A 21,112-nucleotide genomic window follows, 5' to 3' on the forward strand; every position below is an offset into this window, starting at 1 on the left:
TGCGCACAAGTAAGAGTAGGTTGAAGGGAAATGAGAGAGTCAATTCAGGATGAAACATTTCATCCCTCATCCAGCCTAAACATTCACCTGAAAAAGATATTCTTTCATCCCACAATCAGGTCATACCCCAAAAGTGCAAGGATCCAGGAACTTTTGTTATTCCATGTACCATTGAGGATAGTAAATTCGAAAATTGCATGCTTTATTTGGGAGAAGGCATTAATGTTATGCCTACTTCTATTTATAATAACCTTAATCTTGGTCCTTTGCAGCATACATGTTTAATCATTCAACTGGCAAACATATGCAATGCCCGCCCCGCTGGAGTAGTGGAAGATGTCCTCGTTCAAGTTAATGATTTGATTTTTCCTACAGATTTTTACATTTTGGATATGGAATGAGAAACTAAGTCAAGCAGGTCTCCCATCATTTTAGGTAGACCGTTCATGAAAACGGAAAAAACAAAAATTGATGTTGACGATGGAACCATGTCCATGGAATTTGGTGACATTGTTGCAAAATTTAATATTTTCAATGCCATGAAACATCCCTTGGAGGAGCATTCCATTTTTTATATTAAATTGATCTCTGAGTTAGTTGATGACACTTGTTCTGAATTGTTTTCACTTGATTTTCCATGTTTATCTGGTTTTGATGATGTTTACTCATGTGATGATTGTACTGACATTAATTGTTGTGTTGTATGTGCTGAGATTGATGTTGATGTTGCCTTGCAGGGTAACATTTTTCCTATAGGTGAAGTTGTCAATGAAGTTGTTTATGCAGTTGAAGCTCTCGACATCCCGGCTACCTCAAGCACCCCATCCATTGAGCAACCACCTTCCCTAGAGATGAAACAACTCCCTGAAAATTTTAAATATGCTTATTTAGAGAGTAATGAAAAAACCTCAGTTATAATTTCTTCTAATCTTGATTTCAATCAAGAAAATAAACTTTTGCAGGTTTTGAGGAAGCATAAAAAGGCTATTGGGTGGACATTGGCTAACATCCCATGAATTAGTCCTGCAATGTGTATGCACATGATTTTACTTGGGGATGGTTCTAAAATAGTGAGGCAGTCCTAAAGGAGGCTTAATCCTTTGATTCTCGATGTTGTGAAGAAAAAGGTAACCAAACTCTTGCAAGCAGGTATAATTTATCATATCTCTGATAGTAATTGGGTAAGCCCAATGTAGGTTGTACCTAAGAAATCTGGACTCACAGTGGTCAAAAATGAAAAAAAAAACTTGTTCCCACTAGAGTTCAGAATAGCTGGAGAGTTTGTATTGATTATAGGAGATTGAACCAGGCTACTAGAAAGGATCACTTACCTTTGCCGTTCATTGACCAAATGCTTGAACGACTAGCTGGTAAATCACACTATTGTTTTCTTGATGGTTTTTCAAGTTACTTTCAAATTCATATTGCACCAGAAGATCAATAAAATACCACTTTTATGTGCCTATTCGGTACATTTTCTTATAGGAGGATGCCTTTTGGTCTTTGCAATGCTCCTGACACATTTCAGCAATGCATGATTAGCATTTTTGCTGATTTTATTGAAAATTGCATGGAAGTGTTTATGGATGATCTGCCTGTTTATGATTCTTCATTGATGCATGTTTGAACAAATTAAATTTGATTTTAGAGAGATGCATCGAAACTGACCTTGTTTTAAATTATGAAAAATGTAATTTTATGGTCGAACATGAAACTGTCATGGGTCACATAATTTCTGAAGAAGGAATTTCACTAGACCCTACTAAGGTTGGTGTTATTTCTGCACTTCCTTACCTATCTTGCATTCGTGAGATTCATTCTTTTCTTGGTCATGCAGGTTTTTACAGACGCTTCATAAAGGATTTCAGCAAGATAGCTCTTCCGTTGTCAAACTTGTTGAAGAATGACGTCACTTTCAACTTCGATGAAAATTGCAAAAAAGAATTTGACTTCTTGAAGAAAACATTGACCTCCGCTCCCATCATCCATCCCCCTGACTGGACCCTCAATTTCGAGATTACATGATGCTTCTAACTATGTTGTTGGGGCAGTCCTCGCACAAAGAGTTAACAAGGTTGCCCATGTTATTTATTATGCTTCTAGGACTTTAGATTATGCACTGTCTAATTAAACCACCACTGAAAAGAAACTTCTAGCTATTGTTTTTGCTCTTGATAAATTCATATCATATTTGCTAGGTTCCAAGGTTATTGTTTTTAACTAACCATGTAGCTTTAAAATACTTATTGAAGAAGCCATAAGCAAAACCGAGATTGATTCGATGGATGTTGTTGCTCCAAGAGTTTAATGTGGAGATTAAAGATAAAAGTGGAGCTGAGAATTTGGTGGCTGATAATTTGAGAAGGATAGAGAAGGATGGAGATCGTTTTCCCATTCAGGATAACTTTCCTGATGAACAGCTTTGACGTTTGCATGGGGTTACTCCTTGGTTTGATGATATTGTTAATTATCTTGTTGCTGGTGTTTTTCCTACAGGTGCATCCAAGACATAAATTCACAAACTTAAGAGTGATGCCAAATACTATGTTTGGGATGATCCATATCTTTGGAAGTTTGGTAGTGATCAGGTAATTAGGAGATGTGTCCCCGACTATGAGATTGAATCTATTTTGTATATTTCTCATGCTTATCAAGTAGGGGGCACTTTGGTCCTCAAAGGACTGCAAGAAAAGTCTTAAACTCAGGTTTCTATTGGCCCACTATTTTTAAAGATGGCTATGAGACTTAACAAACTTGTAAAGAGTGTCAAATAGCAGGTACAACCATCACTTGTAAGAGTGAAATGCCTCAGTAACCTATGTTTTTCTGTGAGGTATTTGATGTATGGAGAATCGGCTTCATGAGTCCCTTTCCTATACCATTTGGTTTTCTCTAAATTTTGCTTGTTGTTGATTATGTTTCAAAAGTGGGTGGAAGTTATCCCCACTAGGACTAATGATTCTAGAGTTGTTGCAAATTTTGTCAGGCCCAATATTTTTTGCAGGTTTGGAATTCCCCGAGCTATCATAAGTGACCAAGGCACTCATTTTTGTAACCGCACCATGGAAGCTTTACTCTGAAAGTATGGAGTTGTACACAAAGTCTCTACCGCATATCACCCATAAACTAATGGGCAAGCTTAGCTCTCAAACAGGGAGATCAAACAGGTTTTTAGAGAAAATGGTGCAACCAAATAGGAAGGACTGGAGTCGTCGTCTAGAAGACATACCTTGGGCTCAAACAACAACTTCCAAGACACCAATAAGGATGTCTCCCTATCGACTTGTTTTTGGTAAGGCATGTCACCTTCCTGTAGAGATAGAACATTGTGCTTATTGGGCGGTAAAAAATTGTAATTTGGAGATGCAACAAGCACGTATTGAAAGAAAACTCCAATTACAACAGCTTGAAGAGCTTAGGCTAGAGGCTTATGAAAGCTCTAGGATTTATAAAGATAAAACTAAGCACTTCCATGATAAGATGATTTCTAAGAAGGAATTCTCTGGGGGACAACATGTTTTACTATTTAACTCCCGCCTTAAGCTTATGGATGAGAAACTTCGATCCAAATGGATTGACCCTTTTGTTGTTACTAATGTTTTCCCTCATGGTGCAGTAGAAATAAAAAGTGCAGGTACTGACAAAATCTTTACGGTCAATGGGAAGCGCCTTGAGTTATTCCATGAAAGTTCGGTGCCTGAAGATGCACCCTTAGAAGAGCTTTCCTTAGAAAAGCCCACCTACTCTACAACTTGACAAGGGAACACTTTTTCCTTTCTCTCACTCTTATTTAATTGTTATGTCATTTCATTGAGGACAATGCATGTTTTAAGTGTGGGGGAGGGAACCATTTATTTGTTTTGTTTTCTTTGTTTTGTTTTTAGTTTTTCTATGTTTTGTTTGCTTTCTTAAATAAAAAAAATTGCATGCTTTTTTCCTTTAGTTTTTGAGTTAAAATTATGAGTATTTTTCTTAGTTCTCTTGACTAAAGTCTTGTGGTGTGATGTGAAAATTTTGATGTGCATTTTTAGTATGATAGGTATGATTAAACTCTGAATTGTACATCTTTAGCAGTAGATCATTAACCCTTGTAAGTTTTGAGCCTTATATGGATAACATACAAAAGTCTATCTCTTTGTTTCTTGTGTGATTCACTCATGTTTGTTAGTCTCTAGAACTTGAATTGACTCTTGTTGATGTTGTTGTTTACTTGTGCACATTGATATGATAAAGGCGGGTTTTTTAGCTAGTTAGCCAAAAAGTCAACCTTGAAATAATATCATCCTTGTTTGAAACCCCCTTGAGCCTATTATCCTTTTTTTTGTTTAAAATTCATTACAAGCTGAGAAGTGAAAAACAATGTTATCATCCTATTCAAAGGGTTGAAAGAGTCTTGTTTGGAGTTGTGTGGGGTTGAATAATTATGTTTGTAATATTTCAGAAGTTGGCAAACAATGAAAAGAAAAATAGAAAAGAAAAAAATGAATGAAAAAAAATATAAGGATGTCAATACATACTTCTTTTGAAAAAAAAATATAAAAAAAAGAGAAAGGAGAAGAGAAAACAATTTCTATAGTGTTGTTGTTGAAGTGAATGAAATCTTTTGTAAATTCGACTTCCGCAGTTTCTTTCAAGTCTCTTTGGTCTCTTTGAATTTTAGTCTAGTACCCCCTTAGGATTTATCTCACATGTACCTTGGCCACATTACAACCAAATAAAAGTACTTTTGATCTTTTTATGCATAAATTTCAATTGTAGATGTTAGAGTCTTTTCAAGTTTATGGTAGTACTAAATTTCATGTTGTGCTTTGAGTGTAAATAGTTAACCTAAACACTTAAGAGTTTAGTGAATTTTATCCTGTGAGGATTTTACTACTTTTGATGTACTCTTTGGTGATTTGTTTTCCGATCTGCTTTGAATGTCACAAAAAGTTGCTCACTATTGTCATATTCTTGAAGCTTAGACTTAGAATTCTGCTTATACCTTGTATCTTGAAAACTTTTTGAAGTGCATGCTCTATTTTTTTCCTTTTGTTTTGAAATTGTAATTTTTCTCGGAGTGCAAAAGTTCAAGTGTTGAGGAATTTGATTAGTGCATTTTGATGCACATTCTTCTATAATTGTACTTAGGCACTTCCCTAGTTTGTTTTTCTTATTTTACTGTTTTATTATGTTTTTATATTTAAGTTCATGTTTGCCTTTAATCTATTTTCGTTTGATGTTTTCAGTTTTAGCGGTTATTTGATATTTGTTCACTATTGGATCATAACTGGAGCTACAAGATGTCGTTTTATGTGTTCTGGTATGCCTTGGGAAGCTAAGAGAAAGAGCTGCAACTTTCATGTTGAAGCCAAAAGCTGATATGGAGTGCAGGAGTCTCACATAGTCCGTTGAAGTTTCATACTTTAGGAAATAATTTGTTTTGGGTCATTTTTGGATCAGGTTTATGTTTTCCGACCCAGTTTGAATTATAAGTGCAATCCTTATTTTGTTAAAAGGGATCAGCCACGGTACTGTAGACTATTACACATTATTCACGATAAACTTTTTGCTTTGTTCGATTATGATGAGGAACCAATCTTCCAGAGTTTATCTGTTGTAATCGAGTTTCCAACGCTTTGAGGTTTTTTTATTCTATCAATTAAATTTCGTTCCTCTTTCAATTCAATTCTATGAAAATTCATTTGCTTAATCTGTATTTTGTGGAATGGTTTTGATTAAATTCGTATGGTTGTATTCCTAACTGTTAATCATTGTTTACGTCGCTTTATCGTTAAATCGCGTTTGTAAATCATACGAATTTAACGACAAACACGATTTACAAACGCGATTTAACGACAAAGCAATGTAAACAGAGATTAACAGTTAGGAATACAATCATACAAATTTAATTAAAACCATTCGATAAAATACATATTAAGCAAATGAATTTTCATAGAATAGAATTGAAAGAGAAACGAAATTTAATTGATAGAATAAAAAAACCTCAAAGCGTTGGAAACTCGATTACAGCAGTTCAATTCTGGAAGATTAGTTCCTCATCATAATCGTACAGATTAAAACGTTTATCATGAATAGTATGTAGTAAGTTATAGTACTGCGGCCGATCCCTTTTAACAAAATAAGGATTGCACTTATAATTCAAAATGGGTCGAAAAACATAAACCCGACCCAAAAATGACCCAAAACAAATTATTTCCTAAAGTACGAAACTTTAATGAATTATGTAAGACTTTTAAACTTTGAATCAACTTTTGGCTTCAACGTGAAAGTTGTAGCTCTTTCTCTTAAATTTCCAACACATATCAGAATGCGCAAAACGACATCCCATAGCTCCAGTTATAATCTGACCAATGAACAGGTATCAAATAACCGCTAAAACTGAAAACAACAAACGGAAATAGATTAAAGGAAAATATGAACTTAAGTACAATTATAGAAGAATATACATCAAAATACACTGATTAGAGGGAGTTGTTGTGAAGCGGTGCTTCGCGGTTGTTATTGTTAGTCATGTGGTTCAGCTGTGTTGTGAGGAGTGTGATGTAGACTGGGCAAGGTGATGCATCAGAGGGAGCTTCGTGTGGGCATGGAATTGAAATGGTTAACGTTTCCCTCTTTGTTGTTTTCTCTATTCATCACCGAGTTTTTTTTCCGCATCCAACGGATATGTGGCAACAGATGCTATAGTTCCAGCTATAAAACCAGCATGTTAAAGTGTTGTTGTTTCCACGGTTGACTTTATGGGTTTGTTTGTGTTGAATTGTCTTGTATGTGAATATTGGAGGTTAGATTTTTGTGAAGAGAGAAAATTAGTTTTTTGTGTGAAGAAGTGATGAATGAAGTATGGTGATGAATGTTTATGTAAGAAGGTTGGATGGTGGATATTGAAGAAGAGTTTTTTTCATGTCATACAAAGAGGAAGGTTTTGTGGTTGGTGTCACATGGTGTTTGAAGGTGTGGTTTAGGGAGAGCAAAAAGATGGTTTATGTTGCAAGTTCAAAAGAAATGTAGAGAGTTAATAGAGAGGAGGAAAATAGGATAAGACATGTTGGGTTGGTTTTGATAATCCAAGTGTGGTGGTGTGTTTACTGCATTTTCTCAAGATCTCTTTGTGCCCTCCCCTCCCTTCCGAAAGTGGTTTCTTTTTAATGGTTATGTATGAGAAATAAGGAGTATATGCGTGGGAGGAATTGGTCATTGGCTGAGAGAAAAAGATGGAGAGAGTAAGACTTAGTAGTGAGATGAAAAAAACATGGAGAGCAATTAAACGTTTGGAAGTGATGAAATGGTCAAGCCAAATTAAATAAACATTGAAAGTTTAAAATAAAACTAAATTATTTGATTAAACTAAATAAAAACAAAAACAAAATAGATACCAGAATAAATAACAATCGGACACGCGCTTGATTGAAAAATAAAAACCAGTATACCAACATGATCTATGTGCGACGAAGTTTAACAAAAACGTCCGGAAAAGTTCGAAAATGCAATTAAAAATACCCAAATGAACAGGCTCTGGCAGGTAAAAATGCGACTGCAAATGGAGTCTAAAAAATAAAATGAGCATACCACCACGATCTACGCGCAACATGATTTTGTAAAATAATCTGATACAGGTCAAAACTCAAATTATTTTGTTTGCTAATTTTACACACAATGTCGAATCGCTTTTACTAGTCTTCCTGTAAAACTGAAATTTTCTTCTGACGATCTTGGATTGACTTAAAACAATGCATGAGACAATGAAAGTGCACGAAACTCAATTTTTAAATTTAAAACGAACTGAAAATTAATTGAATATCGACTTTTACTAAACTAATGAATGATTGACTGAAGTATGATGAAAATGCTTTTAATGAATGAATGCTTTTATGAGAAGATTCTTTCTACAAAATCTCCATACACCTCATAAAACCCTCTCTCTCTCTCATGCCTGCATATACCAATCAAAAGGTTTCCCTCTTTCTTTCACCACTAAAAAAATGGGTACCTCTCTCTAATGGGGGACTTGGTTTATTTTTCACTGAAAAAAGTGGAAACTCTCTCATTTCTAAAAGCTACTTGTCTCTCTCTATCATCTCTAAGACTTCCTTTTTTTCATTTTAGAAAAAATCATAAAGCATTGGCTTCTTCTCCACCCACACTTTGAGACCTTCCATTTGATTCAAACAAAAATAACCTCTTCACTCTCCTTTAAGAACTGATCCATAAAAACTCAATATCATCACCATCAACCAAATTATAAGCCAATGTTATCTTCTTCTATCTTCCTTTCAATCACTCCATATATTAACCCAACCCACCATCATGTATGAAAAATTCAACCAATCATCATCCACATCTTCTAGTTATAACTCTTTCTCCTTCAAGCATCAGTTCAAACAACACACAACCAACCTCTTTCTTTCTTCAACTTTATCTCTCTACTAAACTGTAATTAAACCATCACCCCTATAAACTCCCTACACTAAGAAACACCATAGCCATTTTCTTTTTGTCAACAACATAACATCTCACATAACAGTCACGAAAACAATTGTTACCACCATACAAATTGCCATTCGCCCTCAACAAAGCTCTTCCGCCTTCGACTCACCATCAAACAACCATCACAACCTTCTTAAACACCCTTCGTTCATGGTCTGGCTACCACAATCAATCGATGCTTCAGTCACCACTCTTCAACTCCACCCCCTTCGCATACCACCATCATACACGGACTAAAGTGCACTGCCATCATTAACGGTTTTTGCAACTCATAATCTGCACCCTCGCCGAAGATGCTCCACCATCATGTTTTCATAAACAAAGCTCCATGGTTCGCTTCCTCTCACACGAGCCAACTACCCTCTACCATCGACAACCCCTTACACTACCGCTACGTAACCGCGCCACCTTTTTCATATGCAATAGTCAAACAACTTTCTCTGCTACTCCTTCTTCTTTCCTTCAAAAAAATTTATTTATTATATTTAAATATTACCTTATTTATTATGTTACTTTTTCCCTTCAAGTTCTTTTTACTGCACTAAATAAATCTCTTTTATTACTTTTCAAACTTTCTTTTTATTATTATTAGTTTATGTTTTTTTATTATCACCATTTACTTTATTATTTCCTGTTGCATTTATTAATACTTTCTCTTCAGCATTTTGTTTACTTTGTCTTATTTTTCAAAGTTTTAACTATAATTTTGTTTATTAATTTATTTTATTTTTCTTAAATTTTTGTTTTATATTTTCGTTTATTTTGAGGTTTATTAATTGAGTAAGTTGACATTCAATTTTGAAACTAATGTGTTTTGGTTCAACTTTACTATTTTCATTTTTAACTTTACTTTAGTTGTAATAATATAATTAGTTATAATAATATAATTAGTTTTACTTTTTTTTGTGTGTTTTGTTAAATATTGATTGTATTGTTATTATTTTTATGATTATTATATGATATATTTCTGAATATTTGTTATGTTTTAGGCTATTATTCTTTATACAAGATCCATTAACCATTTTGCATTTTCTTTAAATAAATTGGTGTTTCTTTTTTTATTGTAAATATATATTTGTGTGGCTATTTAGTTTATTATTGCGTTGCAATTTTGAAGCTTAAATCCAATTTAGCTTTCGAAAATTGTTTAGACGCATAAATTATATTGATTGGCTTCTTATAAAGTGATTCCTACATGAATTCACTTTAAGTTAACTTAACATAAAGCTAAATTAAGTTTGCATCCGATGTCGGGTGATTTTCGATCCCGTGACTTTCTCTTGGGCCTTCTTACAATGATATCTTTTATTTATATATATTTGTTAAATAGTCTTGTATCTTAATCGCCTCTCTTTGGATTGTGTTGTTATCCTAGTTAACTTTTAACTCAAGATTAACATAAAATCAACAACTTTATAAAGAACAACAATAAATACTTGATCCAACTTCAAGTAATTTTTCCAAATCAAAACCATTTCCATTATCCCAACTTCTAAATCATTTTCATTAAGTAAAACCCTTGGTCCAACGCCAAGTGGATTCTTTTTATCAAATTGATCAGTTTCGATTCAAATTCAAACCTCTTTCTCAATTAACCACAATTTCCGTTCAAGTCAATTTCACTATCGACTTCAAACCATTTAAAAACCACTTTCACAATCAAAACTTATCAAACTCTTTTTGCAATAACTTAGATGAAAAAGGAAGGATGGGTGTAGACTTTCTCTTTCCCCGAATGTTTGAACAATATTGTAGAGCTCTCTATTCGAACACTCGTCTTCCGTATTAAAACACCATAATTAATTGAATTTGGTTTTTTCTCTTATATAAGGAAAAAATATTGATTGGGTTTAGACCTTCTTCATTCTCTGATTATTTAGACACTGTTGTAGAGCTCCCTGTGCGAATAATTGTCTTCCATTAATGAACCTTGACTTAATTCGCCATACAATTTTTATAATCAATGAGAAGAAAAAGTAAGGATGGTGTAAAATTTTCCCTTCCCCGAATATTTAGACAATGATGTAGAGCTCTATGTCTGAATACTCGTCTTCTGCCTAAAGCATACTCAAACACATTAAACCTAATTTATCACCCTCGTGCGATCAATAACTTCTTTTTGCAAAAGAACATTATTTAGTTCGTTCTAATGCAAATACAAACTAGAACTTAAGCCTCCACCACGAGAAAACAAGCCAATGTTTAACTGTTAGAATGCGATCTAAATACTTGTTCGATAAAACAAACTTCTACTAATCAAACCTCTCTTTTCTTATCCTCTGTACGATCAAAAACCTTTTCACAAATGGACAGTGTATCAGAGGATACGTAGGAGCGAGACCCATAATCTTATCAAGCACCCTAATAAAAACATTTTAGCGACCTTTTCTTTTCCTTTTTACACTTTCTATCATTCGAAGAAAACAATTAACATAAGCTAACATTCAATCGTAAATTTGATTAAAAGGTTTTCATTGAGTACAATGAACGTGAGGGGTGATAATTCTTTCCCCTTGCGTAATCGATTCCCGAACCCGGATTTGGTTGCGACGGCCATCTTCTTTTTATCTTAAGGTTTTATCGATATTCTCCCTTTCCTTCATTGGAATAAATAAAGTTTGGTGACGACTCTGTTCAAATCAATTTTTCTGCGACTTCTTGAAAGATCATATTTTTTGAGATGCGATACTAAGGAAGTTGGTACATTCTGCCTGAATGTGTCCAAAACCCTCGCATTCATGGTATTGACATTTGGTGTGACATTATTACTTAATCACGTGCCATGTCTTCTCATGACCTTGCGAAATTTATTTGCAAGTAGCACAATAGATCCAGTTCGGTTATCCTTAGTATCTTGTTCTACCTTTTCTTCATCATCTTCAATTCAACTTATAATGACACACCTTTGTTTTTTTTTCTCTGATTTTTCATTGATAGCCACTTCAAAAGTTAGTAACAAGCAAATCATCTCATCCACTTTGATAGTGCTAATATCTTGTGATTCTCCAACTACTATAACATTCTTATTAAACCTATTTGGAATAGATCTGAGAATCTTTCTGACTAGTTTCACATCTGATTTTTTTTCACCTAGAGCAAAGAAGTTATTATTTATGGCACTGAGACAGATATTAAAGTCAACAATGGTTTCATCCTCTTTCATCCTTAAGTTTTCAAATTTTGTAGTGATGAGTTACATTCTTGTCTTGCAAATTTTGGAGGTGCCTTCATGAGCAAGTTGAATGGTTTCCCAAACTTTTTGGTACTGGAGAAAGTATTAATAAGCCTGGAAATATTTTTGTTAACACCATTGTAAATAGTATTGAGGGCACAAGATCTTCCATAAGCTTCTTCATCTTCATCTTTTAACCATCCACTCTTTGGCTTCAAGGATTTTATTTCATCTTCAGTTGTAACCTTTGGAAGTGTCTGCCTTTTTATGATTGTTTTCCATATTTTACTATCCATAAACTTGAGAAAATCAACCATGCGGGCTTTTCAATAATCAAAGTTTGTGCCATGTAGAATAGGCAGCTTATTCACATATCCTTATTCTTTAGCATTGTCCATTTTGAACAGAATGTACATAACCCCTGTAGTCCTACCAGAATAGGGTGTCTGCTCAGATGCCAATTGAAGTTTTGTTCTTTGGATAACAAGATATTAAATATAATATTGTGACAAAGTGTATGATAATTGTAGTGCATAATTGAAATTATGTTATGGACATGACAGATGTTGAACAAAATGTCTTAGACAATGTGTACCACATAAAACATTTTATAATAGGTTATCACATACTAAGGAATTTAAAGCAGAAAGAAATAAGGAACACAAGAGAATTATTAACCCAATTTTGTGCAATGTCACCTACGTCTAGGGGTCTTCCAACCCAAGAAAGGAAATTCACTCTCCATAGTATTAGTACAATTAGTCTTAGATGAACAAACCTTGTTCAATGCGTATTTCCTAATACTACTTGTGTCTTTCTATTTAGGACTCCCCCTAAATATGAGAACCTCTCTCACCTTCTCTCAATCACTATCCTATTGATATATGCTTTCAATAGACTAAAAATGTTGAATTAAACTCAACTAACAAACACCTTTTATGCCTTGAATATTCAGATTAGGTATCTTTAGAGGTTTACAATAAACAAGAAAAATACAAAAACTCAAAGAAGAAACCCTTACACACTAGATCTTAAACTATTGTGCATGTTCTCTTTGTTAGGAATGAGTCTTCTTATATAGAAAACCATTTGTTGGGCCTGCGCATTTGGTTTTAAAAATATCCATATTTGATTTGAAGCAGAATTAGTTTGGATGCAGATTTGATTTGCTTTCATTAATGTCCACCAAGAGATTTGATATTCATTCAAATTAAATCTTCATCTAATTTGATTTGGTCTTACTAAATTATTTTAAAAAATATTCCTTAAAAACATCTAAAATATACAAAACATAAATGACAAATCATCTTGGAATCAACCAAAAACACACTCATATTTACTCGTTAAATCTATCTTCCAGACTGAGGATAGATGTTGCTGTTAGGGACCAATTATCACTACTTTTCATATATTATTATTGGTCCCTTTTACCATTTTCTTATCAAATTTACACACTTTTATTCTCACAATTTAGTAAATATGCAATTAAGTTTATTTTAATTATGTTTTTAGTAGATATTTCACTTATTTGTTAGTTTTGTAGAAATTGTGGACAAGAGAGCATTGGATTGCATGAGCAAAATTTGGAAGGAGCTTGATGGGCATTTTGGAATCATTTGAAGAATAAAGTTTGGAAGAAATAGTGTGGAGGAAGCTTGCAAGGCAAAGAAGCTGTACTTCCTTCAGTTCGCGCCGCGACCCATGTTGGTGCCGCAAACCCTGCGAAGACAACAAGCTTTTTAATTAGTTTGGGCCACTTGTTATGTTTGGAGCCCAACTTAAGTGTGACAGTTTTAGAACATTTGGAGATTACTTTTCTGTTTTAGACCAAAAGGAGATTATTAGGGAAATAATGAACTCTTTAAACACACAATGGGAGAAAAGGAGAGATTATCACAAGTTTTGTAATAGAACTCTAGAAGCCATTTTCAGAATCCATTCCATTTGTTTTGCTGTCAAACATGGTGATGAGGAGCTAAACCCCACTTTGTCAAGATTGGAGGTAGTAGCTATCCCTTATTGATTATGTATTCCTATTAACTCTTGTATGTGACAATTGATTATTGATGTAATGATTGATACTTTCACCCTATTTTGAATATTCATATTTGAGTTATTGTTGAGAAAGGTTATTCAAGTCTTGACTTAAAGTATGCTTTCAAGTAGTGAATAAATTGTAGAAATAGATTTATACACTACTTTTCTTTTGTATCAAACATTAAAGATTGTTATATTAATAGTTAGATGGAGAAATCGTCTAAAGATTAATATAGTGATTATCACAATCTCATTTAGAAATAAATGTTATTGAGAGGATACTTGAATATTATCAATAATCTTGAATCCATATAGTTGTCACTAGGGAAACATAAGAAAGTGGGATAGTGAACTCCAATCTTGGCAAGCCTTTTATATTTGATTTAAAACTAATTTCATTGTCTTAGTGTCATTTTAATTAAGAGATAACAATTCACTCAAAAACAACTTGGTTACTTTTCAAACTTACAACAATTGAGATTATAGAACGACGGTAATATCAACCAATCTCTGTGGATACGGTATAAAAATATTTGCCGGAAATATACTTTTCAACAGTTGCACACATACTGGAACATCTTGTCCCACATGATGCCTCTTCATAATAAACATCTTGTTGCTCATGTTGTTTTACCTAAAACAACCTATCACAAGAACAACAATAACATGTGAAATAACTGTTGTAAGTAAATAACACAAGAATCATTAACCCAATTCGCTGCAATATCACCTAAATTTGGAGGGTGTGAACCCAATGAAAGGAAATTCACTTTTAATAGTAAGAAGTACAAATTGATCTAATTTTAACTATCCTAGATCAATGCTCTTTTCCTAGTACTATCCGTGAATTTTTATTTAGGACTCCCCCTGAATATGAGACCCCTCTCACTTTCACTCAAACACTCTCCCGAGTGTTTAGACAGTTACAAGTGTTTATGAATGATGAAACAAAGTACAGCTTAAATATTTTACTCCCTTAACATAGGAATAATACTCAAGAATAGAGTATTTCATAAAACAAGATAAAAAAACTCAAAACAAATAGATACGTCTAGTTTGATTGTGCAAGGTCTCAGTCTTTAATGGAGAATGCTTCCTTAAATATCAACAAGGTTTGACTTAAAGAGCCCATTAGGGTTTTGGTCTTTGAATGTGGATGAACTTCCCAAAGGAGCCAAAAATCAATCTTTCATTATGTTGATTAAAAATATTTGATTGATTAAATCTTAATCATATCAGAATTCATCCAATTCTATCTTGCTAAAATAATATCTTAAGAAAAACTTCCTTATTTCAAAAAGCGCATAAAGGATTAAAACCTGGTTAGATAAATAAGTAAACAAATCCTTAAACATCACGAGAATTACCCGATTAGTCTTGCGCACGAAGCTAATTTTGATGATATAGGATGTCTCACAGAATGAGGGAGATTATACTTAACATGTTGTTTCCTTACTTGATCATAGAGAGACGGGATGTCTCACATCTTGTCATGATATCTTGCTTCACATGTTACCTATAAAATGACGTCAGTCATATGTAATAACAATCACTATGTGATATTTTCACATTACATCTTTCTAAGATTGTGTATAGGATTTTATTGTTCGTATGACCAAATTTTCTATGCCAACTCTTTTAGGAAGAAACATAAGAACTTGAAATTTTTCAACCCCAGAGAGTTGATACAAGCCATCTTTAAGTGTCCCTCTTAGTATTATTTTCCCTGTTAACTAGTCCTTCACAAAGCAACAATTTTCATCAAACTCAACAGTAATGTTATTGTCAATAACAAGTTTAGACACACTTATAAAACATATAAGACAACATACAAATTGAGTGACTTATGTTGAAGAACATATGTCCATAATTTTCAATTTATCACCATTTCTAACGATTGTGAATTCTTACCCGGATGCTTAGCCAAGTCTTGAAACTTTCATGTTTAAAGTGTCACATGATTGTTTGCACCACTGTCAAAGTACCAATCATAGTCTTGAACATGGCTTTGTAATGATAGGAAGGCATTATATTCACCTTGTTTGTCACCATACGTTGGGTAGCTTGACCTTGAGTAGGTTTTATCAAACTTGTAGAAATATTATACTATTATATGGTCAACTTTGTAGAGAACTTAACATGTTGGCATAGTCTTGCCTCTTCCTCAGTCACCTCTCTAACCTAAAAAATTGGAACCTCTTCAATTGCAATTTTAGCCAGATTTGTTGCCTCTCTAATTTCCTTGGTGATTCATTTTGCTGGCTACAGTTGTTGAGGCATTGAGAATAAGTTTGTTGAAGCTATTGAGTTGTTCATTTCTGAATTTTAATCTCAAGAGTTGAGATTGTGGGTAAATCTAATTGAGTTTGATCAAACACTTTAACCACCACATGGTTATACTCATAGTCCAAACAATTTAAGGTTTGAATGATGTGATATGTGATAGTGATTGGATTTCCCGCAAGTTTAAGTTTGACAACAAGGTTTTTCACCTTGATTAGATAGACTTGCATCATCATTTCTCCTTTCCTCATTTAGTGGAATTCATATTTTAGGTAGGTTACTTGAGATTTTGGATCGGGCCCTCGGGCAATGTTGCTCTAATGGCAAGTTAGAAAGTATACAATTTGTATAAATTGATTATGTATTATATCTCAGACACATGCACGCAAGCACGCACGCAAGATACAAAAATCATGCTAACTATAATAATACTTGTTAATTACAAATTATTATAATGACATACATAATCCGTCAATGAGATGATTCAATATTCAATGAAGTATGTCTAATTATATGGATGTAATGGTTACGCATAAGGGTATCAAATAGATTGGGGAATACTCTTTTCTCATAGGATGCGTCTCACGCATTTGGAAATTCAAAAATATCTTTCTTATATTCAGAGATGTATCTCTGAACGCATCTAAAATTACACCAACAAAGATATTGTAAGTGAGACACCTCTATTTTGTTCAAAATATTTGTCTAAAAATATATCTGCGAATTTCAGATATACAAATCCGAAAATTATTGAAAAACGTCATTTTAATCTCATGTTTCTCATTGATTTATGCTAGCATATCAAGGTCGCTAGCATCTGAAATAAATTAATGGCTATCGGTGATCTTCACAGTTCATAGAAAATGTAAGATAAATTGGATAATTGACAAAACCTGTAACTATTAACTAGAAAAAAATTCTTGATTCAAATTTAAACCGTTTCTCTCCTTTCTCTTTTTAATTTTCTAATTTCTTTTGTTAATCTCCTTATTTGGAGTATAAATATTTATTATCAGTGGTGCCTCACATTATGGATGACAGTGAAAGGATGTAAAAAATACAATCATCTATTATCCAAATGGTATTAGCAAAATGATATTAACACATTCTTAATGGTTTCCATGATAAACATATCAAAGTAAAATTCATATCAAACTAACCTAACATCTTTTCTAACAAACTTTTTTTTAGTAAAATAGAGTGTCTCTTACGAAATACTAAAATATGTATTAAATAAATATGTTTGAAAATGCATTGAACATTGAAGAGAGTCGTAATTTTTCACACAGTTTTAAGAGGAGAAAAAGTAATCCCCAACTAGATTTCTCAAGAAGTTAAGCTACTTATTGGACTCAAATACGTTACTAAGACAGCCCACATTATGGCTCAGTATGCCAAAATTGAACTAAATAAATCTGGTTATAGATATTGCTCATAGCTATTTGTATTCAGGTAAAACAAAATGATTGATTCTTCCAATTTTTAATATAGGCGGTTTCTTATTTATTTATTTTGAAATATACTACTATAAATTAATGCATTCTGCACTTTTTTTACTGAATTTATCTTTTATCAACACCTAAAAATAATTCAAATGTTATAATTGATTATCACGGGCGTGTAATCGGTTACAGCAATACCTGAGATGTTTTCCAGTAGTAGAAAAGTGAAGTTTTCGAATACGTAATCGGTTACCAGAAATGGTGTAACCGGTTACCATTGAAGCTGAATTAATTTCTTAATTTTTTTAGTGTCAGGTGTAACTGGTTATACATTTTGGTATAACTGGTTACAAGCCCGAGTTTTTGTATTTTCTGCTATTGTATTTGGTCAAATTGTATCACAATTGTTTTGTAACTCCTATATAAATGTTTAGGCTGCACTCTCACCCTAGTTAATGCAAGTATTGGTTTGTTCAACTCATATGACAGGAAGAAATGATTGGTTTGTAAAAATCAATTGTGTCATGAAGAACAAAGTAAAGTTTCCGGATGACACCATTCTAATGGTCAACGGTATTAGTGATTTTTTATCATGATAAGGGATGATGAACATTCCTTGATCAAAGATATCTTGTATATTCTGGGAATCAAATGTAACCTTCTAAGCATTGGTCAATTTCTTGAGAAGGGTTACAAGATTCATATGGAAAACAAGGGCCTGCGCGTTTTGGATGCAAAGGAAATTTTGGTCCTTAAAGTGCCTATGGGTGTCAATAGAACCTTCAAGGTTGAGTTGAAGGTTATGGAGTATAGATGTCTTGCTACTGCAACAAGTAGAGAAGAATGGATGTGGCGTTATCGTCTTGGGCATCTCAATTTTAGAGATCTCAAAGATTTGCAAAAGAACGGTATGGTAACGGGGCTGCCATCGATCAATATACCAGCTGAAATTTGTGAAGAATGTGTGCAAGCTAAGCAACATAATGGTAAATTCAACAAGGATGCAGACCGAAGAACCAAGAATCACCTTGAGATGGTGTATTCGGATGTTTGTGGACCAATGCAAGTAGATTTCATTGGTGGCAATAAATATTTTGTCATATTTATCGACGATTATAGTAGAAATGATGAGGTGTTTAAGAAGTTTAAGTCCATGGTTGAGAGGAAAAGTGGTCACAAGCTCAAAGTGCTTAAAACAGAGGGTGGGAGAGAATACGTCTCAAATGAATTTGGGATATTTTATGATCAAGAAGGGATTATACATGAGGTAGTACCTCCCTATACACCATAACAAAATGGTGTGGCCAAAAGGAAGAATCGATCGATTATGAACATGGTGAGAAGCATGTTGAAGATGAAGAACTTGTCGAAAGAGCTATGGGGAGAAGCAGTATCCGCAGTTGCCTATTTGTTGAATAGGTGCCCTACAAAGAAGCTGGAAAATGTAACACCAGAGGAAGCATGGTTGGGGTTCAAGCCAATTCTTAACCATTTGAGAATATTTGGTTCCATTGCATACCGACATGTTCCGGGTCAACTTAGAAAGATGTTGAATGACAAGGAAGAAGTGATGATACTTGTTGGATATCACTCTACCAGTGGTTACAAACGGTTTGATGTTGTAAACAGGAGGATCGTGATCAGTCGGGATGTTATAATCGATGAAATGAAGCGGGTGAAGCAGGGCATAACCGGTTACTAACAAATTGTAACCGGTCACATGCAGACTGTAACCGGTTACCAGAATCTTGTAGTCGGTTACAGGTTTGGAATTCCAGATTCTCAGGTAGGAGGAAGTACATAACAATATGTCGTCAAAGCCCGAAATGAGAAAATGTCAGAAGGTCAACAAGGAAAAGGGGTTTACCTCAGAGACTCCAAGATTGCAAGTTGTTTCGTGATAATGACGTCAATAATGATGTTGATTTCGTCCATTTTTCACTTATGGCCGAATTTGAACTCGTTAATGCGAAAGAGGCTTTAAGTGATCCAAAGTGGATTTGTGGTATGAAATAGGAGCCGAAATCCATTGGGAAAAACAATACTTGGGATCTAGCTTATCTACCAAAAGGGAAGAAGCCAATTGGTGTGAACTGGGTGTTCAAAGTGAAGGAAAATCTCAAATGTGAGATAATTAAGCATAAGGCTTGATAATGGCTAAGGGATTTTTGCAAAGAGAAAGCATATACTTTGAGGAGGTATTTGTATCGGTTGTTAGGATTGAAACCATTAGGCTTGTTGTTGGTATTATAAATAACCACAGTTGACCTATCTATCAAATGGATGTCAAATCCGCCTTTTTGAATGAACCACTTGAAGAGGAGGTATATGTAGGACAACCCCTTGGTTTTGTTGTGAAAGACCAAGAGCTAAAATTCTACAAGTTGAGGAAAGCGCTATATGGTTTAAAGAAAGCTTCAAGAACTTGGAATAAAAGAATCGATGATTTCCTAAAGGATATTGGCTTCAAGAAATGTGTATCGGAGCATGGAGTATATGTGAAGACAGATGCGAGTGAAGGAGTAATCATTCTTTGTCTATATATGGATGACTTATTGATCACGAACAACAATGGTGAGTGCATTTCAAAGTTCAAGAGTGAACTTATGGATGAATTTGAGATGATGGTTATTGGCCTCATGACTTATTTTCTTTGCATTGAGTTTCACAAGTCCAAAATGGGATTGTTCATACATCAAAGGAGATATGCTCTTTAGATATTAAAAAAGTGTGAATGGAGAATTGCAATGCTTCCATTTCCCCAACTGAACCAAGGTTGCAATTGTATAAGAATGAGGATGAGGAAGATGTTGATCCAACTCAATATAGGAGGTTGATTGGATCCTTGCGTTACTTGTGCAATACGCGGTCGAACTTGGCGTTTAGTGTCGTTATTCTGAGTAGATTCATGGCGAGACCGAAGGTGTCTCACTTGGCAACAGTCAAGAGAATCCTACGTTATGTCAAAGGTTTTGTTGGCTGCGGAATTCTCTTTCCCGCAGCGGACACGGGCATAAAATGCAATTTTCTTGGTTTTACCGATTCTAACTGGTGGGGAGACAAAGATTATCGAAAGTCTACAGCTGGATACATCTTTATGTTTGATGTGACATCAATATCTTGGTGTTCGAAGAAGGAATCGATAGTTGCACTCTCATCTCTTGAGGCTGAGTACATTGTCGCTTCGTTATGTGTGTGCCAAGCCGTATGGCTTATGAATCTATTGGAGGAGATGGGCAGCAGTGAGGGTGGGGTTGTCACACTCTTAGTTAACAATGCTTCCGTGATTAATCTTGCTAAGAACCCAATTGCACATGAGAGGAGCAAGCACATTGAGATGGGGTTCCATTAATTGAGGGAACTTGTTAGCAAAGGGAGGACTAAGGGAGACGCAAATGATGTATTCAAGAGGTTGAAGATGAGCATGGGTATGGTAGACTTGCAGCCTTTGAGTTAAGGTGGTATGTTGAAGTTTGTTAAAGTAATTCAGGTGTTGTAATCGGTTACCACGGGCGTGTAACCGGTTACAGGAGCACCTGAGATATTTTCCAATAGCAGAAAAGTGAAGTTTTTGAAGGTGTAACTGATTATCATAAATGGTGTAACCGGTTACCACTGAAGTTGAACTAATTTCTTAGTTTTTCAGTGTCTGGTGTAACCGGTTACACGTTTTGGTGTAACCGGATAT

At 34.2% G+C, this 21,112-nt stretch overlaps 1 protein-coding gene across 1 annotated transcript; it reads left to right on the forward strand.

Moving 5' to 3' along the window:
- Nucleotides 1-20,158: 20,158 nt before the first annotated feature.
- Nucleotides 20,159-20,776, forward strand: LOC127078555 (secreted RxLR effector protein 161-like). Its single transcript, XM_051019000.1, has one exon. The coding sequence runs from the start codon at nucleotides 20,159-20,161 to the stop codon at nucleotides 20,774-20,776; it is 618 nt and encodes a 205-aa protein (XP_050874957.1).
- Nucleotides 20,777-21,112: the final 336 nt, after the last annotated feature.

This window comes from Lathyrus oleraceus, chromosome 5 (assembly GCF_024323335.1).
Source record: "Lathyrus oleraceus cultivar Zhongwan6 chromosome 5, CAAS_Psat_ZW6_1.0, whole genome shotgun sequence".
NCBI classification, from domain to species: domain Eukaryota; kingdom Viridiplantae; phylum Streptophyta; class Magnoliopsida; order Fabales; family Fabaceae; genus Lathyrus; species Lathyrus oleraceus.